We start from the raw sequence: 21,517 nt of genomic DNA on the forward strand, positions 1-21,517 counted from the left end.
GTGGCTGGTTTGGAGAAGTGGAGGAAAGCAGCTGGAGAGAGAAGGTGATGATAAAAGGGGAAACCAACCAGTGATTTCCTTGGGTCACGAGCAAGACAGGGCTTCCCTGTCTCCACTGCAGCTCTGGGTCAAGTTTAAGGTACCCGGTGATACTAAACCCCGAGTTACAAATCTTACCTGAAGATAACCTCCACGTCACATGAGATTTACCAGGAGAGGCCCGCAGAGGTCCAGCTCCTACAGAGCAGTCAGAGGGATAATTAGGATTTGCATATTGTGCATCTTCCATGTGCACAAAATCCCAACTTGTTTTACAATCGGATTAATTCAAGGGCACAAAGTTTTCAGATCTTTGAGGGCAACTTCTGAAAGGGAAAACAATATTATTATTACTCAATAATAGCTCAAGGCAAATGACAATTTAAGCAAAACAGCTGTCTCTTCCCCAGAGAGCTTACAATCAAGTTGATACCTGAAGCAATAGAGGGCAAAATGACTTGCACAAGCAGCTCACAAGGAGCCTCAATGAAAAGAAGCAAAATTTGAACCCTGGCTTCCCAGCCTGTTGCTCTTACCACTAGGCCACCCCTCCACTAAGCCATTATTCTTACACACGCATTGCAGCCACACTTAGTTACCCCTTGGACTACTTTGCAGGAGCTGGAACTCTGCAGGCCTCACCTGGTAATCTCATGGAAATCCTGTCATTGTCCACACAATGGATATGTAGGAAGCCATTGGAGACCTCTCTGTTTAGGGGTGAAGACAGTGGAGTCTGCCAGGACTTTGGAGTCTGGGATTGTATTCTGCCAGGAGATGTTAAAGATGCACCACAGGCAGCGCATGGGGAAACTGTTCAGCCTCTTCTCTTGATGTGCAGACTGCATCCATGTCTCACTCTCCATAGTGGATAGTACTGACAAAACAGGTTTTATAGATGCTGATTTTGCTGATTTCCATAAGTTTGCTGCTGTTCCAGACTTTTTTTTTGTAAGCCTAAACAATGGCAGAAGCAGTTTCTTTTCCCCAGTCTTCTACTTTAATATGTTTCTTTCTCCTCCGTAAATATCGCTGGAATAAGAACAATTGCCACAAATGTTATTGATCATTCTTAAGTTAACTACAGACAGTCTCAGAATGAAAAATGTGGTTTTTGTTCTGATTATATAGGTTGGTTGCACAGTATTTTATGCCCTAATATAGGATACCAGAGTTAAATCTATGCATTGGAAAAGCTATCATTATTCTGTCTACATTTACAAAAAGAAAGTCTAAAGAGGTTAGGACTTTTCAGCTTGGAGAAGAGACGGCTAAGGGGGGATATGATAGAGATGTTTAAAATCATGAGAGGTCTAGATGTGAATCGGTTATTTACTCTTTCGGATAGTGTACATAATTTTCTTGTACAATAGTAGAAAGACTAGGGGGCACTCCATGAAGTTAGCATGGGGCACATTTAAAACTAATCGAAGAAAGTTCTTTTTCACTCAACGCACAATTAAACTCTGGAACTTGTTGCCAGAGGATGTGGTTCGTGCAGTTAGTATAACTGTGTTTAAAAAAGGATTGGATAAGTTCTTGGAGGAAAAGTCCATTACCTGCTATTAAGTTCACTTAGAGAATAGCCACTGCCATTAGCAATGGTTACATGGAATAGACTTAGTGTTTGGGTAATTGACAGGTTCTTGTGCCTGGTTTGGCTTCTGTTGGAAACAGGATGCTGGGCTTGATGGACCCTTGGTCTGACCCAGTATGGCATGTTCTTAGAATGGCATCTCCCATGAGATTGGTGACTCCTTCAGAAAAAGCCATCTCAAAGGGAACTTGGAGAAGAGAAAAACTTTCATTATAACTTTAAGCCAACAAGATAAAATGTAAGAAGGATTTGCTATCTATCACCATTGCATGACACTGTTATGCTTCCTTAAAAATCTCTATAATTTTGAAAAGAATAGATTAGACCTTCAACAAATTTCAATGCAGTATTATTAAAATCTTAGATTTAGATTTAGACCTGGCATCATAAGTGATACTTAGGTAATTTGGTAGAGGGGTAGAATTAGGGACCACTTAGGCCAGGGCTTCCCAATCCTGTCCTGGAGATTCCACAGCCAGACAGGTTTCAGGATATCCACAATGAATCTGGAGCAGATGTAAGTGTAAGATAAATTTGTATACATTGGAGACTCAGTATATCTGCTCCAGATTCATTGTGGATAGCCTTGAAACCAGACTGATTGCGGACTCACCAGGACAGATTTGGGAAGCACCAATTAAAGCAGAGAGGTCCCTATCCCAAAGAGCTGCAATGCATGGGATTCCATTTCAATAGGACAGGGTCAAATTTCCTTCATGTAAGATGAGAAAAAAATATAGTGTTCTTCTTCTTATTTTTATTTTAATAGGCAGACATATGAATAAGCATGCGTACAATCTCTATAGCAAACAGTGACAGATCAAAAAACACATATCATATAATGTAGGCCAGCATACCAGGGATATTAATCTAAACTATAAAAAGACAACCATTCCCTGGCCCCAGGTCCCCTTATAGGGACTTTATCTCCAGATATGTCCTTTTGTGCAGCTCAGGAAGTCTAGAGCAGATAGGAAAAATGATACAGAAGATGTAATGGCACAGGCAAGCCCAGAATGAGCAAATCACTTGTCAATCAGATCCCAGTAACGTCCACATGAGTTCCCATGAGAGCTGTGACAACGTGAGAATCTCAATAGTAAATGCAGGGATTGGGGGCACAGGTTCACTTCTAACACGATCGTGCATTTTATTTCTCTTATCCGGGTGTTTTAGGCACCTTTTGGTGGTGTTAACAGAATGAAGGAGGATGACTACCAGCATAGTGTATTTATTTATTTAGATTTATATTCCGCTTTTCGCACTTTTTTTTTTCAGCGCTTCAAAGTGGATTACATTCAGGGTCTGAAGGTAAGGACACCTGAAACTGAGAAGAGAAGATGGCAAGTCAGCCTATGGGGATAAACCTGCTAAAGCTGCAATGTGGAACTGTCCTACCCGAGATACAATTCATTGATAGAACTTGGACCTTCCATTTGGGTATGGAGCCACTTAAGAAATGTACTTGCCCTACTATTAGAGGAAAAACAGCCAGGATCTGGACCATATAATTCCCCAAAGAGAGAAATAACCTGACTGCACATTGCACACATTGGGTCGGGGGGAAAGCATCCATACATTGTAATTGAATGAGTTAATAAATGGGATAAACTAACCTAAGACTGGGATTTATCCACAGTTCTACATTCTCCCACACTGTGAGTCCTAAACTGAGGCAAAATATTTTAAGTATTGGCCTAATGATGCCTTGACTGTCCAGTTAAGTTGAATTAAAAGCTGCCCTTTGGCTGAGACTTGAGGCTTCTGCACATGGTTCCACTTTATAACTTAGAGCAGTGTAATTCCCATTTCCATCATACTGGGGGGAAGGGGAGAGGACTCTGTCACAGATGTCATGGGACTGTTAGAAAAGGGCAGGACTTTCTGATTATCTCTGCCTTTTAGGAATTACAATAACTTTGATGGAAATTAATACAAATCCCTGTTTCTACTTGTGGAGAAATATATAGAAACATGGAATATGGAAACAAATATGGACGATAAGGTCCACTTTAGATTTGGTTATTTGCCTTTCCTATCCCATGCTGAAGGTGAGTTGCAATCAGGTACAGTAGGTAGTTCCTTGTCCCAGAGGGCTTACAATCTAAGGGGTCTGTTTACTATTCTCCCATTCTGTGTCTAGGGAAAAATACTTACGGGCCGATACAGTAAACCACGCGGGAGAGCGGGCGAGTGCCCAGGCCACTCTCCTGTGCACGCGATTCAGTAACTTAATTTATTTAAATTAGGGCCCACGGTAAAAAGAGGCGCTAGGGACACTAGCGCGTCCCTAGCGCCTCTTTTTTGATGGAAGCGGCAGCTGTCAGCGGGTTTGACAGCCGACGCTCAATTTTGCCGGCGTCAGTTCTCAAACCCGCTGACAGCCAAGGGTTCGGAAACCGGACGCCGGCAAAATTGAGCGTCCGGTTTTCAACCCGCGAGCCACGGGCCCATTTAAAATTTAAAAAAATTTTTTTTTAACTTTTGGGGCCTCTGACTTAATATCGCTAAGATATTAAGTCAGAGGGTGCACAGAAAAGCGGTTTTTATTGCTTTTCTGTGCCCGCATGCATTTGCATGTTGCGGGCGCTATTAGTCTCGGGGGGGGGTTGGACGTGCATTTTGGACGCACTATTTCCCTCACTGAATAAGGGTTAAAGCTAGCACATCGAAAACGCGCGTCCAAATGCCGGTTAACAGTGCGTTCCACCGGAGCGCACTGTACTGTATCGACCTGTTAGTAAATTAAGTGGCAATGGAAGCTGAAGTGACCTGCCCAAGGTCACAAACAGCATCAGTGGGTGAAGCGAGACTATTATAACCAGCAGGCTACCCTTCCCCTCTGGGAAAAAATATTTTCTGATGGTTCTCTTGTTCTAGACTAATTGGGTGTTGCCAGCTCTTCTAGTAGATGATTCCTGGTATCCACCACCCTCTCAGCAAGCAAATGAAAAATGTACTATTTTAAAATAACTTGGAGGGAAGGGGCTTACCTTTTCTCACTTGGGTCTCCCATCTTATGGTGTGTAATATTAGCATGTGTGTATGCCATTTTTATGTGCACAAATTTACATACATCACACTAATAATAATATTTCTATATTGCTACATGATATACGCAGCGCTGTCTCATAAAGAGAAGATGAAGAAAGTGTGGGGGAAGAGACCATAATGTCATAAAACAGTTCTTAGCCCAATACCAGTATCCTGTGTCCACAGCCACTTTGCTGGAATCTGTTTTAAGTGATTTGAATTTTGTGTGCTAACACCCGTGCACCCTGGCTATGGTCTGGATAATACCAGAGGGCCTGTTAGCCATGGCAGGGCCTTTGTTGTTTTGGGGTACACGGGGAAGACAGAAGTGGAGGTGCCTCCAGGGTCTGACCCAGGGTTCAGGGTTCCGCTAACTCTTGCTGAGAGCTTCTCATTAGGTGCTTAGAGCTGGGCGGGTTCGGTGCAGTGTAGCATTCAGTCACCTTGGTGTGAAATTTGACATTTCACTATGGTGTGGGACCTGGAAGCTGAACTCATGACTCAGCCTGGGAGTCAGGCAGAAACACTCCTCTGACCAGGACATCCACCATAATGAAAAGCAGGGAATACCTCTCAAATTATAGAACCTATTGGATTTTATTAAGTATCTTTTCAAAACCTGGCCGTAGGTTTATAAAGCACTGCTTCTGCTGGTTATCAGTTTATAAGTACAGGATAAGGAGCCTAATTATAATTTTCTAACAATTTCCCACATCCTTACTCCCTTATTCATTCATGCTTTCTCTACTTCCCTTAATCCTTCTTTCCTCTGTCCTTTTCTTAGCTTTGTAGCAAGGCTTTGGACCAGGGTTACTAAAGCACCCCGTGGCTGAGCCAGTCCTGGATTTTGCATGCATGGACTCTTCTAATTCCTTAAGAGAGGGGAACTGCAAGCCCAGGCATCCAATGAGTTGAAAACCAGGGACTGGTTCGGCTTCTCCCTGTGCGGGAACTCGGAGCACTCGCACCAAATATCAAGGCTTGCACCCTAGCTATAGTAATTAGAGTAAATGGGTGCATGCGCGAGTGTGGGGAGGGGAGATGCTGCTACTGTGCTCTTCATCACCAGGGCCATGCACTGGCACCAGTTTGATATATGCAAACTACAAACACAGCTATTACAGTTAGTAATGCCCATCTGGGAACTGGGGGGAGGAGGCAGTTTGCATGGAAGGCAAAATAAAAAAAAAAAAAAAAAAGATGCAGATAGCCTGGAATAACAGTAACAGGAGGTGGACAAGATTATTTGATTTATTTATATACTGACATTGGTTTAAGACCCAGAGGGCTTACAATCTAAGTTTTGTGCCTGAGGCAATGGAGGGTAAAGTGACTTGCCCAAGGTCACAAGGAGTGATAGCAGGACTCAGAGCCTGGTCTCCTGGTTCATGGCCCTCTGCTCTAACCACTAGGCTAGTCAGGAAACCCACAAATGGCTCCAATGAAGGAAAGTGAGGGAGCTCTGCAGGGTTAAAGCCTTCTCAGCCCCCCCTCCCCCACTGCCCCAGATGTGAATTGGATGCAGACAGGTCTGTCACTTGATAAGCCCCTCCCACTTCCCTGCCTAATGGCCGGGGTTCTGGGCCCTGCGGGACAGTGGCCGGGCTCATTGGCATGTTGATGAGGCGACGGAGGAGGAGTTCTCCCCTGCAGCAGACTGGAGACTGCGGAATCTCACACTCCCGTCTAATGTGCTGGCAGGGAATTCCTCCAGCTTCCCATTTGTGGAAAAGCAACTCCCTGCCGCATATCCCGGGAGGAGCAATGTCTCAGGCTTAGTTCTCAAGGTTTCTCATCGAGCAGAAGAGCCCTCAGCAGGCCTCCTCCCCCACTCCCAGGCACAGTACCCTGCTTTGGTTTAGTAATTGGAGCCGGGTTAGAGTCCTCCTTGGCTTCTCCACAACTCCCCAGACAATCCAAACACCCCAGACGTCTCTTATTTAATATTTCTATTGATTGACACAAAGAAGCATGGTCGCCCTGTTAGCCCATTGGATATGCACAAGTAAAGGTCAAAGAGGGAGAGGATATCTTTTTATTAGACTAAATATATTTAACTTTGAAGGGTTCTAATATCTGTAGTGGTCCTGGAAACTGAAGTCTTTAATAGGTTGTGATAGCTGTTGAAAGGCCATCAAAAGAGATGTAATACAGGGGATAGGCAACTCCAGACCCCGAGTGCTGCAAACAGGTCTGGTGTTCAGGATATCCACCCTGAGAGAGATCTGAATTTGAGGAGGCAGTGCATGGCAGTCTATCTCATGAGGAGCCCTGGGGGGCATCCTGAGCACCAGACCCGTCTAGGGCATTCAAGGCCCAGAGTTACCTTCCCCGGTTGTAGCAAATGAGGTTTTGAGACCATGGAGGTCACAAAGACTTTTGAGAAAAGGCCCGTGCGGCCTTAAAAACATCTGTTTGGTTGGTCCTTTAAAAAAATGTCACAAATGTCTAAAACTGACTGGCTTTGGACAGCTAAACCTCTCTTCAGGTCAGTGTCTTAATCCCAACTCTATCCCTATCCTTAACCCTCTCCAACGCTGGTTACAAAAGTATAAAATTGATCCAATAGACAATATTTATTACTACATAATACCACAAGCACCAACAGAGGAACATGTGCAACGAGTATATTTCTCCCTTTATAAATACAAGATTTTATTATATTCCACCTTTAGGAATAGGATTTAGTGTAAAATCTTTTGTACAAATGGTCAAAACCTGGCAAAACTTTCTATGAGAAGGAAATAAATTCCTTTAGTTTAATGTCTAGAAAAAAATAAACTGAGCATTGCGAAAAATGTTCACACAAACTCCAAGTGGTTTATTTTTTTTTCCCCATTAAATGTACGTATTAATATTTTTATAGGCAGTTCTTTCTAATATGCTTCTAGGGGATTGGGGGCGACAAGAAGGCATTTCTCACAATTCAAAATGTAAGTGTCATACTCGTGTGAATGTTTTCACATTTCTACCCGTACGAGCAAAATGTACCCTGATAGCAAGAGAAACATAACATAACTTTATCTTCTGCCTCAGCCTGCAGAAGAGTAGGCCTGTAAACCCTGCCTGCTGCTGCACGCTTTGAACGCTTGAGCTGGCAACATGTGCTGATGAGACAGTATAAATAAGTCTCAGTACGGGAGAGGGCACTGCACTAGGAGTCAGAAGTCATGAAATATACAGCAGAACCCTCAGCTCCAGGCTGGGCCCTCTCAGCTTAAATAGCCGATGGTATCAGAGTAGCAGGAATAGCAATTGCCCTGGGCCAGATTTATCAAAGATATTGCCAAAAGGCAAATAATGGAGAAAGACGCTTGGAAAATCAGCCCCTCCCTATCTCATTGAAAGTTTCCTCCGCTCTTTCTGTATATACGAACAATAAGCAATACCCTGATGATAATGATAATAATAATCATCATCATCATCTGGGGATGTGCTTATTGCTTTTAAGTTATCGGTGACCATTTTTTAGAGTGCTCTCATGTCCTTATTCTGCACGCCCACCCCTCACCTGTCCAACCATGCACATGGCCCTCCTTCCCTCCCTCCCCGGAGAGCTGACAGGTAGGGGAGAGGAAGAGCTCTGTTAGGGCCAGGCCTCGCCCCCCCCCCTGCCTTTGATGTCTCCTGGCCAAAGGTGAGAGGAATGGAAATCCCATGGCTAAGATTAGGGGAAAGCCGCAGAAAAAGATCAAACGGTTCCTCCTTTATTGTGCTAATAAGAGGGAGAGGGAGGGAGAGAGGCCCGGACAATGGGCTCCAGGCAGGTGGGCCAAGGGATGAATCAACTGCTTCCTGTGAGGCGCATTCATTGCTGCCAATTACTGCCCCACCAAGCACCTTGACACCGATTACAAAGCCACCTTCAAAGGCAGCCCAGCACCTCCCCCCACCCCCTTCGCTTTTCCCAGGGGAACCTCCTCAGTTCCTTTGGGCTCCCTTTGCTTCCGCTCTGCCCATCCACCAGCTCCCAAATCTGCAGAGGTTAGAAAGGGGCAGCCTCATTCCTCAGTATTTTTCTGGATCTGTTCGTGATGAGACTGAGCTGAGCGAGTCATCAAAAGCTTTACAAAACCTGGGCGAGGAAGAGAGAGGTGAAATGGAAAGAGATTCCTGCCATGGTAGTGGTGGGAGTTTGAGGGGATTTTTAGCACAAAAGCAATAGGATAGCTCTCGTCCTCTGGTAGAAGGAGGTCTTGTTTTGTTTGGTTTTTTTTTTTTTACAGCATTTATACTTTTTCCATAAAGGGGCTCGGAGCGGTTTACATCATAAACAGCAAGAAAACACATCCGCTTCACCAACATAGGTGAAGATTTTTGAGGTGATCAGCTGCTAATGCTGACTTGGGCCTCCTCTCTCCCCCCCCTCACCAATATGACCTTCCTACTCTGTCACCTCCCAATGCAACAAGGTGTGGGCAGCAGAGCTCACAGTCTTACCTGCAGTTGTGTGCACATTTTTTGTGTGCAAAGGTTACTCCTGACGCAGCAAGGAGTTCCGAGCACAAAAAATCAGGCTGATGCGGGAAAGGGCGCTCGGCTGAGGGCACTTTACCACGTGGTTGGACTGTAAGGGGTTCAGCGCATCAAGAAGCACATGTCCAACACCCCCCCGAAACTAAGAGAGCTGGAGCAGGCGTTAATAGCTGAGCGCAGGTAAAAGAAGCACAGAAAAGCAGAAAAAAAACTGCTTTTCTGTACTTCTTTTGTAAAGTAAAAGAAAAGAAAATAACTTGGCAGACCGCCGAGTTATGAAGCCCGACGCAGCCAATAAACTCACTACTGGCAGACAGGCAGGTCATGAAAACCGAGGCCGAGTTTACCGGGGGTCGGTCTTCATAACTGGCAGCCACGGCGGGTCGCAAGGAGGCGCTAAGGTCGCACAAGTGGCCCTAGCGCCTCCTTCCTAGCGCGACCCCCCTAATTTACATAATGCAGGGCGCCCCCCCTTGCGGGCACCATGCGTGCATTAAGAACGTGGGGGCTGAAAAGTCAGTGCCTGCTTTCTGCAAACATTATTGCATCGGCCCCTTAAAGAGCATGAAGATCTGTAGCACTCCAGATGTGCAGCAGGTCTCTCCAATGGGGTGCATTGCCAACAATGGGCAGCCCAGGGTCACAGCCTGGAGGCCAGGAGCAGCCCAAAAGTAGTGCCACAGGGAACGTCATGCCTACACCTAAAATCCTACAGCGGCACCTGGACAAGACGGGTGATGTCCCACAGGACAGCTTCAGCGACAGCCATGGAGGTGTAAAGCCGGTGACTGTTCGCTTTACTCACCAAGCCCTTGTGCAAGGCTGATCAGTGGGTCTCCTCCTGTTTGTCAACATAATTAGGATGCACAGTAGGGGCCATGTCAGCACTGATCACATAGGACATGGACACAGACTCCTCAAACGTTATAAAAATCTGTGGGTTGAGGCGATCCAATGAAGGATGAGCTTCATCAGCAATGAGATCCACACCGCCTTGTGCACTTCCGGAATCCACCTCCTCATTGTCAAATTGGGTGATCATTCACATATTGGGGTCTCCGGAGAGTGTTAAGCGCCAAGGCACACATATCAAGAGGGAATCTGGGAGGGTCATGAGACCCAGTCAGAGCCCACAGGGGGTACAGTAACAGCTGCGCAGGAGGTTTACTCCTCCTGCGCAGAATGTGCAATCTCACTCAAAAGATCAAGCGAGGACCATTCTCAGCGCTTAGCTGTCCTCAGGCTTGATCTGAGTCAAAAGGGCGTCTGGTTATAGGGCAGTAGCCCATTCCGTCTGCCCACCTCTGCTTTGACATGCTGGTGTCCAGGTTTGAGGGGACAGTCATTTGCATTAAGTTCTTTCTGAAAGGGAACTAGACAGATCCCTTATTGGTGCACAGGAAAGGAAACACCTACAGGCCAGGGGCTAACTACAACCTGACTGCCACTTCTTGCGGAATGAGCAGGTTCTACTTGCTGCATGCTCAAAAGATTAAAAGCCTGTCTGGGGCATGCATTCCCCTCTCGCATGAGGAATCTGTTAGCAAAGGGAGTCAGCTCCACTGGGTCCTCACAGTTTCCTCTCATTTCCAGCTCTCCAGCTGCAGTGCCCCTCACAGCTGAGAAAACAGAGGAGGGCTTCAGGTACCAGGATCTACTGGGCCTTATAACTGACCGCACAGGCTGGCCACAATCTCACACCCTTATGAGATGCCCTTGACAGATGCATCATGGAACCTGCAGGCAGCTTTGTGATGTTTTTTTATCCATTCAGCAGGAAAAATGTCTGTGTGCAGGTTGGGCTACCTCCACGGTACTTGCATCACCCCATGTGCCATCAATACAGTGCAGTCCTGTGGCTTTTTGGAGGGGGGGGGGGGGGGGGGGGGACTCCTCCATCCCCTTTGGGCGGTTTCTGAGCTGCAATTTGTTTTATTGGGCTGCAACCTCCTTAATTTCTGGCTCTATTCCCTGCATGGGCTGCCTGGTAAGCTCATCCATGGCAGCTTGAGTGGTTAAGGCTTCTTTTTAGGGGATTCAGTAGTGTGGTTGCCTGAGGTGGGGACATAGAAGATACAGTACTAGCCCACTGCCCCAGCCAGTTTCCAGGAGGGTGCAGCAAACTGTTTAAATTCACTTTATAACATTGTGGTACTTGTCCAGTCCAAGTCTGCATAGTAAACCCATCACACTGCTAAGGTTCAGGTCGCTGGTCCTGGTGATAGGACCTTGATTTGTTTTCATTCCTCTTAGCACAATGTCGATTTAGGAATACAAGTATTTTGTGCTAAATCTGTAGTTTACGGATGCAAAACAATCAAACAGAACACAAACCCACACTCTAAAACCTGCTACTCTTCCTCATCTCCTTAAACTCTCTCCCCTCCTCTTGTGCTAAAGAGATTACTAAGGGAACAGAGAGGGGAACCTCTCAACACATTGCTACAAACCGCCACCAGGCTGCAATTCCTGTTCCCAAGAGAACCCGTATCTTCCACTCATCTGCTTCGGCATGCCTCACTCTGCCCACATCACACAAGTGGAAGGTACTGTAATTTTGGCTTGGGTCCTGCCAAATCTGCATAATGTGAAATGCGGATGTCAACAACTAAGGTTGTTACCGCACCCAGCTCAACTTGGAAATCAAAACTACACATCCCAGAATGCACTGGGGCAAAGTCAGGACTAGGGCAGCCTGGTTGGGTTGACCTGTGAGAGATGGCAACCCTAGCAATAACAAAAAACACAATGTCAGCATGATGTCTACTAGCAAAAATGTACAACAGGGAGCACCTTAAGATGAAAAGATGGATTTTGCAGCTAGCTCTATTTCCTTATCCCTCAGCATCTTAATAGCTAATAAGAAATTGCCTAGTGTGAGCCTAGAGGGGATGTCTGCGTGCATAGTGGGGTGGAAGGTGTGGGGAGGCGGGGGGGGGGTTCGCTCCTCAGTGTGAATGGGAGGGGGGTTCGTTCCTCAGTGAGACACTTAGACTAAGCCTTTGACGCCACCTTGTGGAAAGACAGGAAGATGACATGTAGGAATAAACACATTCGTTTTTTGTTTTCAATTAAATTTCCATGGAGTTTAAAGGGTGTTGGTTGATTTAAAATAAATGGGAAAGAAAGCAGTGCACAGAAAGAAAGGTCAGGTCTGAACTGTGCCAGAGAGCCAGGGGAGAGGATCTGGGGCCAGCCCTCCCTCCCTCCGAGCCCGGCAGCCAGCAGAATGTCACTGCCATGGCTGGGCTGCAGGAATGGGGTAAAGTACACAGGGCAAGGCTGCGGCAGTTTTTGAAGGAGCTGCACATCTTTTTGCTCTGTTCTTTCCAAGCTCTCAGTGTCTACACAACGCTCCTTAGAATAAGGGAGACACTTTTAATCTTACCTCTTTTAGGAAAATGGACAAGGGCATTTAAGGAATTACACATTAAGTGAACATGCCTTTTTGTTACGGGGTTAATACCTCAACTCTCCTTACATTTCACAAATCTCCACCGATGGGTAGGAGTGTGTGCAAAGCTGATGGTCCAGGAGAGTGAAAGGTGGAGGGGTCAGGGTGCATGAAGATCTCATTCTCCTCGTCTCCTCCCCTGCTTTGGGATGGAGGCAGGTGAAAAGGGCCTTGCCCCATTTTTACAAATCTACATTTTGGTGTATTCCTTAGGGCTGTGATCTGTGCATGGGGTTCTGATACAGCAATGCTCTACCTGAAAACAAGAACATACAAAGTGCCAGGCTGCGTGAGATCAATGGTGCAGGGAGCCCCGCATCCTGTTTCTGACAGGGGCCATATCTGGGTGCCTGGCCCACATTAATAGGAAGATTCATTCCCTGATGCTCACGCCCAGATCTAGGCGGGGGTGATCCCCACACAATTGTATTTCTCCTCAGTAATTAAACACAATTCTGAATGATGATTGGGGTACTGAATTCCAATACAAATTACCACACCCCCAGGAAAAAAAACAAAAAAGAATAAAACCAAATACAGTGAGTGGTGAGTATGACTGACCAGTCTGTACGTAAATGCCCAGAGCAGAGCAGGCAATGTGGACATTAAGGAAGACTCAGGAGGCCAAAATTCCCACCCAACCTCAGTACATCCTCACTAGCCTCCCCCCCCCCCCCAACCCCAGCCCATCCACACCACAGTCTCTTCCCCCACCCTCACCACCATTTTCTCAGCCCCCCCTTTCCTCTCATGCTCCTAATCTCTTCTCCCTCCCCTCCTTACTCTCTTTGCACAGGCATGCTTTGAATTTTATATCAGGTGTGAGGGGGTTTAATACCCCTCTTCCTCATCCCCTTAGTCTGCTCTTCTTTTCCCACTATTCTGTTCCCCATCACTCTACTCCCAGCAGGTTCCTTCTCACCCCTTAGGTGCCTTTCCCTGCAGGCTTGGTTCACCCATCCCCATCACTCATCAGCATGTCAGGCTCCGTTTGTGATCCCTCCTCCTCCACAGGATTGGATCACTTCCCTGTTCCCCACTCCCAGGCACTTTTCCTTCTTCTGGTACTTCCCCTGCATAATAGCAGTAACTCTCAGGACTCAAACAGCAGCAATCTTGTCTATGAAAAGGCAGCAATGCAAACATTACACCTAGCCCTAGAACACTAATACACCACCTACTAGGCAAACAAGCCGGACTGCTACAAAATTCCTACAAACTACATGCTAGCCGAAATACTGCACCTCAGTCACACACAGGAAAAAACAAAGATCAACCCTTACCTAATACAGCAGGGGTCAGGAACCTTTTTGGCTGAGAGAGCCATAAACGCCACATATTTTAAAATGTAATTCCATGAGAGCCATACAATATGTTTAAAACTAAATATAAGTAAATGTGTGCATTTTATGTAAGATCACACTTTTAAAGTACAATAAGTCTCTGAAAATATTACACCAGGCCTTAAGACACCAATACATCTCCTATTAGGAAAACGGACCAAGTCAGGCTGCTATAGAGTCCTACACAGAAACTACACGCCAGCAGAAAACCTCACCTGAATCACGTGCTGTCCCTCACCTAACATAGAATAAAGAGACCAAAACGCATAACAAGAAGCATACAGAAAAAAATGAATTGGAAACTGCAACAAGCCAGAGTCTCTGTATGCAGTGTAACAAAGGAAAAAAGAAACATCACCCATCCTTATAAAACAAATCAAGAAATATAAAATCATCAGCAGTAAAACTGTACTAACAAAAAGAACATATTTCGAAACAGCTAATGAGTGGAATATCCAATAATTAAAAACACATATAAAACATTTCCAGATACCAACAAAATATTTTAAAATAGCAGACACAAAGACCCAGTAATGAAAAATAATGATACAAAAATTTTTTTGCTCTGCATACCTGGGAACGTTTGATATCCAGGTGTCCTGAGATTATTCTGAATTAGCAGGAGGTGGGGTGGTTTGCTTGGAACTTTCTCCTCTCTCAGTCACATACCAGCGCTCTCTCTCACACTGGCTCTCAATAACACACCTATACACACATGCTCTCAGTACTCACATATACACATGTTTTTTCTCTCTCACTTATATAGGCTCTTAATTACACATTTACACACATGCTGTCTATCTTTTCACGCTTACACACACACACACACAGGCTTTCAATCACATAAATACATGCTGTCTTTTTCTCTCACACACAAACTCTCATTCACATGCTTACAAACATGTCCTCTCTTTCTCTCATTTACACACAGGCTCTCAATCACATACTCACATGCTCCCTCACCTAAACCAGCTCTCAATCACACACAGACACACATGATCTCTCTCTTACTTATACACACAGGCTCTTAATCATACATACACATGATTTCTCTCACACACAAAGGATCTCAATCATACACACATACTCTTTCACACAAACAGGTTTTCAATCACAAACTTACACATACAGGTTCCCAATGGTAAACTTACATTCATGCGCTCTCTCTCTCTCACAGGCAGGCTCTCAATCACAGACATACTCTCTTTCACATGTACAGGCTCTTAATCATTCACATACATGCAATCTCTCACTCTCTCTCTCTCTCATACACACACACACACGCCCCCCCCCCCCCCCCCGCGGCCCGGAAGAGGAAGTGAAGAGTATCGGGTGCCTGCGCGGCAAGAAGAGGCCACGCTAGTGCGCTCGGCATCGGCCCGAAGAAAAGACGACTGCAGCGCGGCTCGGAGGAAAATGAAGAGGTTCAGCCGTGGCCGATGGGACTCCGCCTCCGCTGAAAATGAAGAGGTTAGCGTTGGGAGGAGGCTGCTGCTGCTGCCGCGAGTTCCCGGGGTGGGGGTGGGGGAAAGAGAGAGTGAATGAGCGAGTGTTTGCTCGCTCATTCACTCTCTCTCTCCCCCACCCCGGGAACTCGCGGCAGCAGCAGCAGCCTCCTCCCAACGCTAACCTCTTCATTTTCAGCCCTCGCGGAGGCGGAGTCCCATCGGCCGCGGCTGAACCTCTTCATTTTCCTCCGAGCCGCGCTGCAGTCTTCTTTTCTTCGGGCCGATGCCGAGCGCACTAGCGTGGCCTCTTCTTGCCGCGCAGGCACCCGATACTCTTCACTTCCTTTTCCGGGCCGCGGGGGGGGGGGGGCGAAGAGAGCACGCCGGTGCCGCTGACTCCAGCTTTCCTGCCGCATTCCGCCCGGGCTGACAGCATTTTAAGCCCGGGCGGAGGAGGACCGGGGAGCAGCTGGGTCAGTGGGAAAGTGTGGCGACTGTCTGCGAGCCAGATGCAGCCCTCAAAAGAGCCATATCTGGCTCGCGAGCCATGGGTTCCCGACCCCTGTAATACAGAATAAGGATCTGAAAATTAGAAATAGAAACATGCAGACAAGACTGAAATGGAAAGTCTGAGAAACCAGACTGTGAACAGTGGAATACTGAAGAAAAAGCAAAATGCAAATGTATAAGAAATACACATTCCCAAAGTATATTTCAATTGCTGAAAGTCAAAATATTTTATTTTTACCTGAAGAACATAAGAAATTGCCATACTGGGTCAGACCAAGGGTCCATCAAGCCCAGCATCCTGTTTCCAACAGTGGCCAATCCAGGCCATAAGAAACCTGGCAAGTACCCAAACACCAAGCAGATCCCATGCTACTGATGCAATTAATAGCAGTGGCTATTCCCTAAGTAAACTTGATTAATAGCAGTTAATGGACTTCTTATTTTTCTGATCGGTTAGTCCCAGTCTTTTTTTCCCCCCTTTTCCTAATTCCTTTTTCAATGTCTTTTAATCTGTTTCTTCTCTCTCCTCTTGTCTTTCCTTCCTTCCTCCCTCATACATACACACACACACAGGCTCTCTCACACACACACACTTTCTCTCACATAGGCTCCTATTCCCAAACACTCTTACCCAGGCTCCCACTCTCACATGCAGGCTTTCACTGTCATGATCTCTCTCACCCGCAGCTACCCACTCACACATACACACAGGTTTTCACTCTTAGATGCTCTCTCTCACACACACATAGGCTTCTCATTTCCATGCTTTCACACCCACATGCTCTCTTACTCACACACATAGGTTCTCCAATCTACATGTTCTCTCTCTCAAACACACATACAGGCTCTTTACTCCCACATGCTCTCACACATATATACACCCAGGCTGCTCACTCACCTCTGGGTCTAGGAAAATACCTACAGTACCAAAATGTCATCTGCTCTGAAGTGCTGAAAAGCAGAATGTAAATAAATAAGATGTTCTCTCACACAAGGATGGTAACTTTAAAACAAGAACGGCACCCGTACATGAGCATATGCACTTACATACATTTGAATTTTAAATTGCGCATGAAAGCTTTAAGATACGCCTACCATGTACATATGTGCTCCTAATTTTAAGCAGTTACTTGAGCAAACAAAATTCATGTATCTTCCTTAAGAATTTGTCGGCTTTAGTGCGTGAAGGGAAGCGGATTTTAAAACATTCTTACTTGAAAGACATTACTATCTCAAAGTCATCCGGCCTCTTCAGGTTCTTCTGCCTGCCCCCTCCCCCAGTAGATTTAGGCCTAAACAGAGATTTTTAAAGACTTATACCTCATCAAGAGGAGACAAAAACATATGCAGATAGTTCATTGCCCTGTGGCAGCCAGCTTTAAAATATGGAGTTACCTGCGTAATTGTTGGCTCTGCCCCAGTCACCCATTCCCCACCCCTTTTTCCTTGCTCGCACACGCACATATAAGCACATAATTTGCAGTTTTTAAAATACGCATTGCTCACATACAACCCCGACACTCATGTATATGAGACTGTTAGCATGAGCAGTGCTTTTAAAATTCACTCCAAAGGCTTTTCATTCCATGCTCTCACATACACATAGGCTTCTCACTCCCATGTTCTTTCACACATGGGCTTTCATACCCAGATGCTCTCTCTTACTCACACAAACAGGCTCTCTAGTCCACATGTTCTCTCTCAAACACACATACAGGCTCTTCACTCTCACATGCGATCTCTCTCATTCTCACATATACACACACAGGCTTCTCACTCCCATGCTCTCTCTCTCTCTTACACACACACACAGACTTCTCACTCCCCTGCTCTTTCAGACACGCACAGGCTTCTCACTCCCATGCTCCCTCACACACTATCAGGACCTCTTCTTCTCCTCCAGGCCTTTTTGCTGGATGCGCCTCTTCTTCTCAGACACTGGGTAACTAGGGTTGCCAACTTTTCAGCTGACCATGACTGGACTTCTCTTTTCAATCCCCACCTATCCCCCACTTCCCCTCCCCAAATCCATGTTTTCTGGAGTTCCTACATCACTCTTCTTTTGGAGCCTTATACTTCTTTTGTATGCTCTGCCCTTTTCTCCCTGCACCTCCCTCTTCCATACTGTATCTGGCTCTTACATAAAAACATAAGATATGCTCTACCTGGTCAGCCATCAAGCCCAGTATCCAGTGGCCAACCAATTCACAAGTACCTGGCAAGTATCTATTAAATGAATAGATCCCACGCTACTAATCCTTATTGATTAATAGCAGTTTATGGACTTTTGCTCTAGAAAAATATCCAAACCTTTTTTAAACCCAGCTATACTAACTGCTGTAACCACATCCTCTGGCAATGAATTCCAGAGCTTAATTATGCGCTGAGTGAAAAAGAAATTTTCTATGATTTGGTTTAAATGAGCTAGTTGTTAAATTCATAGAGTGCACCATAATCCTTGTATTATCTGAAAGAGTAAATAATCGATTCACATTTAACTGTTCAAGTCCTTTAATGATTTTGTAGACCTCTATCATATCATCCCTCAGCTGTCTGTCTGTCTCTTCTCCAAGATGAACAGCCCTAACCTCTTTAGCCTTTTATGATAGAGGAGCCGTTCCATCCTCTTTATCATTTTGGTCACCCTCTTCTGTACTTTCTCCAATGCAACTATATCTTTTTTGAGAAGCAGTGACCAGAACTGCACACAGTATTCAAGGTGCGGTCTCACCATGGAGGGATGAGGCATTATGACATTTTCTGTTTTATTCACCATTCCCTTCCTAATAATTCTTTACTTTGGTTGTTTGCTCTTTTGACTGCCATAGCACACTTAGCTGACGATTTCAATGCAGTATCCACCATGACATCTCTTTCCTGGGTGGTAACTCCTACTGTGGAACCTAACATTGTGTAACCACAGCAAGGGTTTTTTTCCCTATATTTATCACCTTGCATGATCACTGTTCAGCTACTCTTCTTGCTCTGCTCCTAGTGTTTCTGTTTTTAACCGCTAGCACCACTATTGCCATCACCACTTCAAGCCAGTCTTGGTACCTTAGGATGCTTTCTCTTCTGCTTTGCCTGTCTTCAAGCTTCTTTCCAGATTCCATCCGTTGCTATGCACATTTGCTTCACCACTCCTGGTGCTGCTTTGCCCCTCCCCGTGCCTTGAGTTTTTTATGCCATTCTTCCTCCTCCTGCCTCTGCCCTTGAGGTACAACTTCTTTCTGCATTGCTTTGTTAATTGCCAGCATTACTGCTGCCACTGCCACTCCAAGCCTGCCTTGGTACCTTAGGGTGCTTCCTCTTCTGCTCCAGCTATTTTTTTGAGTTTCATTTCAAATTACTTGCTGCCTCTTGGTCTTGCCCTGGCCATCCAATGCTTTACACACACCATATCCACCCAGTTACATTGCATAGTTTCATGCTCGCTTGGACATTTTCTTAAAACACCTTTCCTTATGGTTCTTGTGATTGTTGATCTAATCTGGTATTTAGCCTTTGATAGATTATACCACAGTAAAAAGAGCTGCAAAAATACAGCATCCAGAACCAGGACTATGCTCCTCCATGATTACTGCTTCTGAGATAATGGAGGCAGTATTTACAAAAAAGTGATTCAGAAGAAAAGTCATGTCTTGGAGACCCTGAATCACAGATTATTAAACAGCTAGAGGCTGATATTCAACACTACTTAGTCAGATAAGGACTTAGCCATATAAGTGGTGGCAGCTGAATATCCGGTCTCCTTAAATGGCCACCACGTAGCCAGATAAGTACTTATCTGACTAAGTACTTAGATGGATATAGGGAGAGATGTGGGCATTCTGAGGAGGAGCAATGTAGCCAGATAAGAAGAAATATTCATAAGGACATAAAAAGTTGCCATACTGGGGAAGACCGAATGTCCATCAAGCCCAGCATCTTATTTCCAACAGTGGACAATCCAGGATACAAGCATCTGGCAGGTACCCAAACATTAAATAGATTCCATACTACTATTACCAGTAATAAGCAGTGGCTATTCCCTAAGTCTACTTGACTAATAGTTTATGGACGTCTCCTCAAGGAACTTGTCCAAACTTGTTTTTTAAACCCAGCTGAGCTAAATGCCCTAAGCACATCCTCTGAAAAGAATTCCAGAGCTTAACTGTGCAATGAATGAAAACAAATGTTCCAATTTGTTTTAATTGTGCTCCTTGCTAACTTCATGGAATGCCCACTAGTCCTTCTATTATCTGAAAGCGTAAACAACCAATTCATATTTACTCATTCTAGTCCTTTCATGATTTTATAGACCTCCATCCTACCCCCTCCTCAATTGTCTCTAATTGAACTCTCTAATCTTTGTACATAGGGGAACCATTCCATCCCCATTTATCATTTTAGTTGCCCTTTTTTGTACAGTGCAACTATATCTTTTTTGAGAGGCAGCGACCAGAACTGTTCAAGGTACTCAAGGTGCAGTCTCACCATGGAGAGTGAAACATTTTCACATGGAAACCTTGCACTCAGTGATAATGGCCATGCAGTCAGGTGAATATCTGTGGTTTGCAGTTCTGGGACACCACTTTGTTTCAGGCACTGCCCTTTGGTCGGGCTACCATTCCCAGAACATTTTCCAAGATACTAGTAGTAGTAGTTGCAGCAGAACTGAGAGAGGATGGAATCCTTCTACACCCATAGTTGGCTGACTGGCTGATTCGAGCCAAGTCGCTGGAAGAGAGCCAGCTGGTAACTTGCAAGGTGATTTCTCTGTTTCAGGCGCTTGGTTGGATGGTGAACCTGGCCAAAAGCAGTCTTTAGCCTACTCAATCAATGGAATACCTCTGGGTTCGGTTCAACACAAAGCAGGGCAAGGTTTTCCTGCCGGACGCTTGAATTCAGAAGTTGTTGGCACAGCTCAGTCTGTTGATGAACACTCTCCGCCCAACTGTATGGTCTTACCTGCAAGTACTTGGCTTAATGGTGGCAACCCTGGAAGTGGTACCGTGGGCGAGGGTGCATATGCTTTCTTCTCAGCATTCCCTGCTGTCTTGTTGGAACCCGCAGTCTCAGGACTATTCGATTCAGCTCCACCTGCTGATGGAGGTCTCCTGCCAACTTCCCAACTGCAGTAGTGGCTGCAGGTGAATCATCTAAGGAAGGGAGTTTCCCTAACCCCACTGGACTGGCTAATACAGACAATGGATGCAAGTCTCCTTGGTTGGGGAGTTCACGATCAGGAGCTGACAGTGCAAGGATGCTGGAATGCAGAAGAATCACTTTGGAACATCAATCAGCTGGATGCTGGCCCGTTTGCAGTTTGCTGACAGACTGCAGGGTCAATTGGTCTGAATAATGTTGGATAATGCAACAACTGTGGCTTACATCAATCCATAGGGAGGTACCCAGAGCCAACAAGTGTCACAGGAAATAATCAACTTATGGAATGGGCAGAAGTGCATGTCCAGATGATTTCAGCTTCGCACATAGCAAAGATTGTAAGAACAGACTTTCTTAGCAGGGAGAATGGACCTAGGAGCGTGGGCATTGTCAGATGAGGCATTTCAGCTGAGTCTGGATCGCTGGGGTCTCCTATTCCTAGATCTTCCTCAGAGGAAGCTCCACCGAG

The 21,517-nt window shown here is 45.5% G+C and overlaps 1 protein-coding gene across 2 annotated transcripts in view; it reads right to left on the reverse strand.

The window, feature by feature from the left end:
* Positions 1-206: 206 nt before the first annotated feature.
* ZDHHC18 (zinc finger DHHC-type containing 18) overlaps positions 207-21,517 on the reverse strand; it is a 52,766-nt gene continuing 31,455 nt past the window's right edge. The window contains exons 9-10 of one of the 2 annotated variants that reach the window (XR_003859149.1): positions 682-1,071; positions 207-365 (exon numbers count right to left, since the gene is read on the reverse strand). Coding sequence is in view for 1 of the 2 variants with exons in the window: in XM_029619258.1 (XP_029475118.1) it covers positions 1,764-1,823 (60 nt within the window). In the remaining variant the exon portion in view is untranslated. Of the gene's footprint in view, positions 366-681; positions 1,072-1,748; positions 1,824-21,517 lie in introns of those variants that run through there. The other variant, XM_029619258.1, reaches the window with a different exon arrangement.

The sequence above is a fragment of the Rhinatrema bivittatum genome, chromosome 11, assembly GCF_901001135.1.
Source record: "Rhinatrema bivittatum chromosome 11, aRhiBiv1.1, whole genome shotgun sequence".
NCBI classification, from domain to species: domain Eukaryota; kingdom Metazoa; phylum Chordata; class Amphibia; order Gymnophiona; family Rhinatrematidae; genus Rhinatrema; species Rhinatrema bivittatum.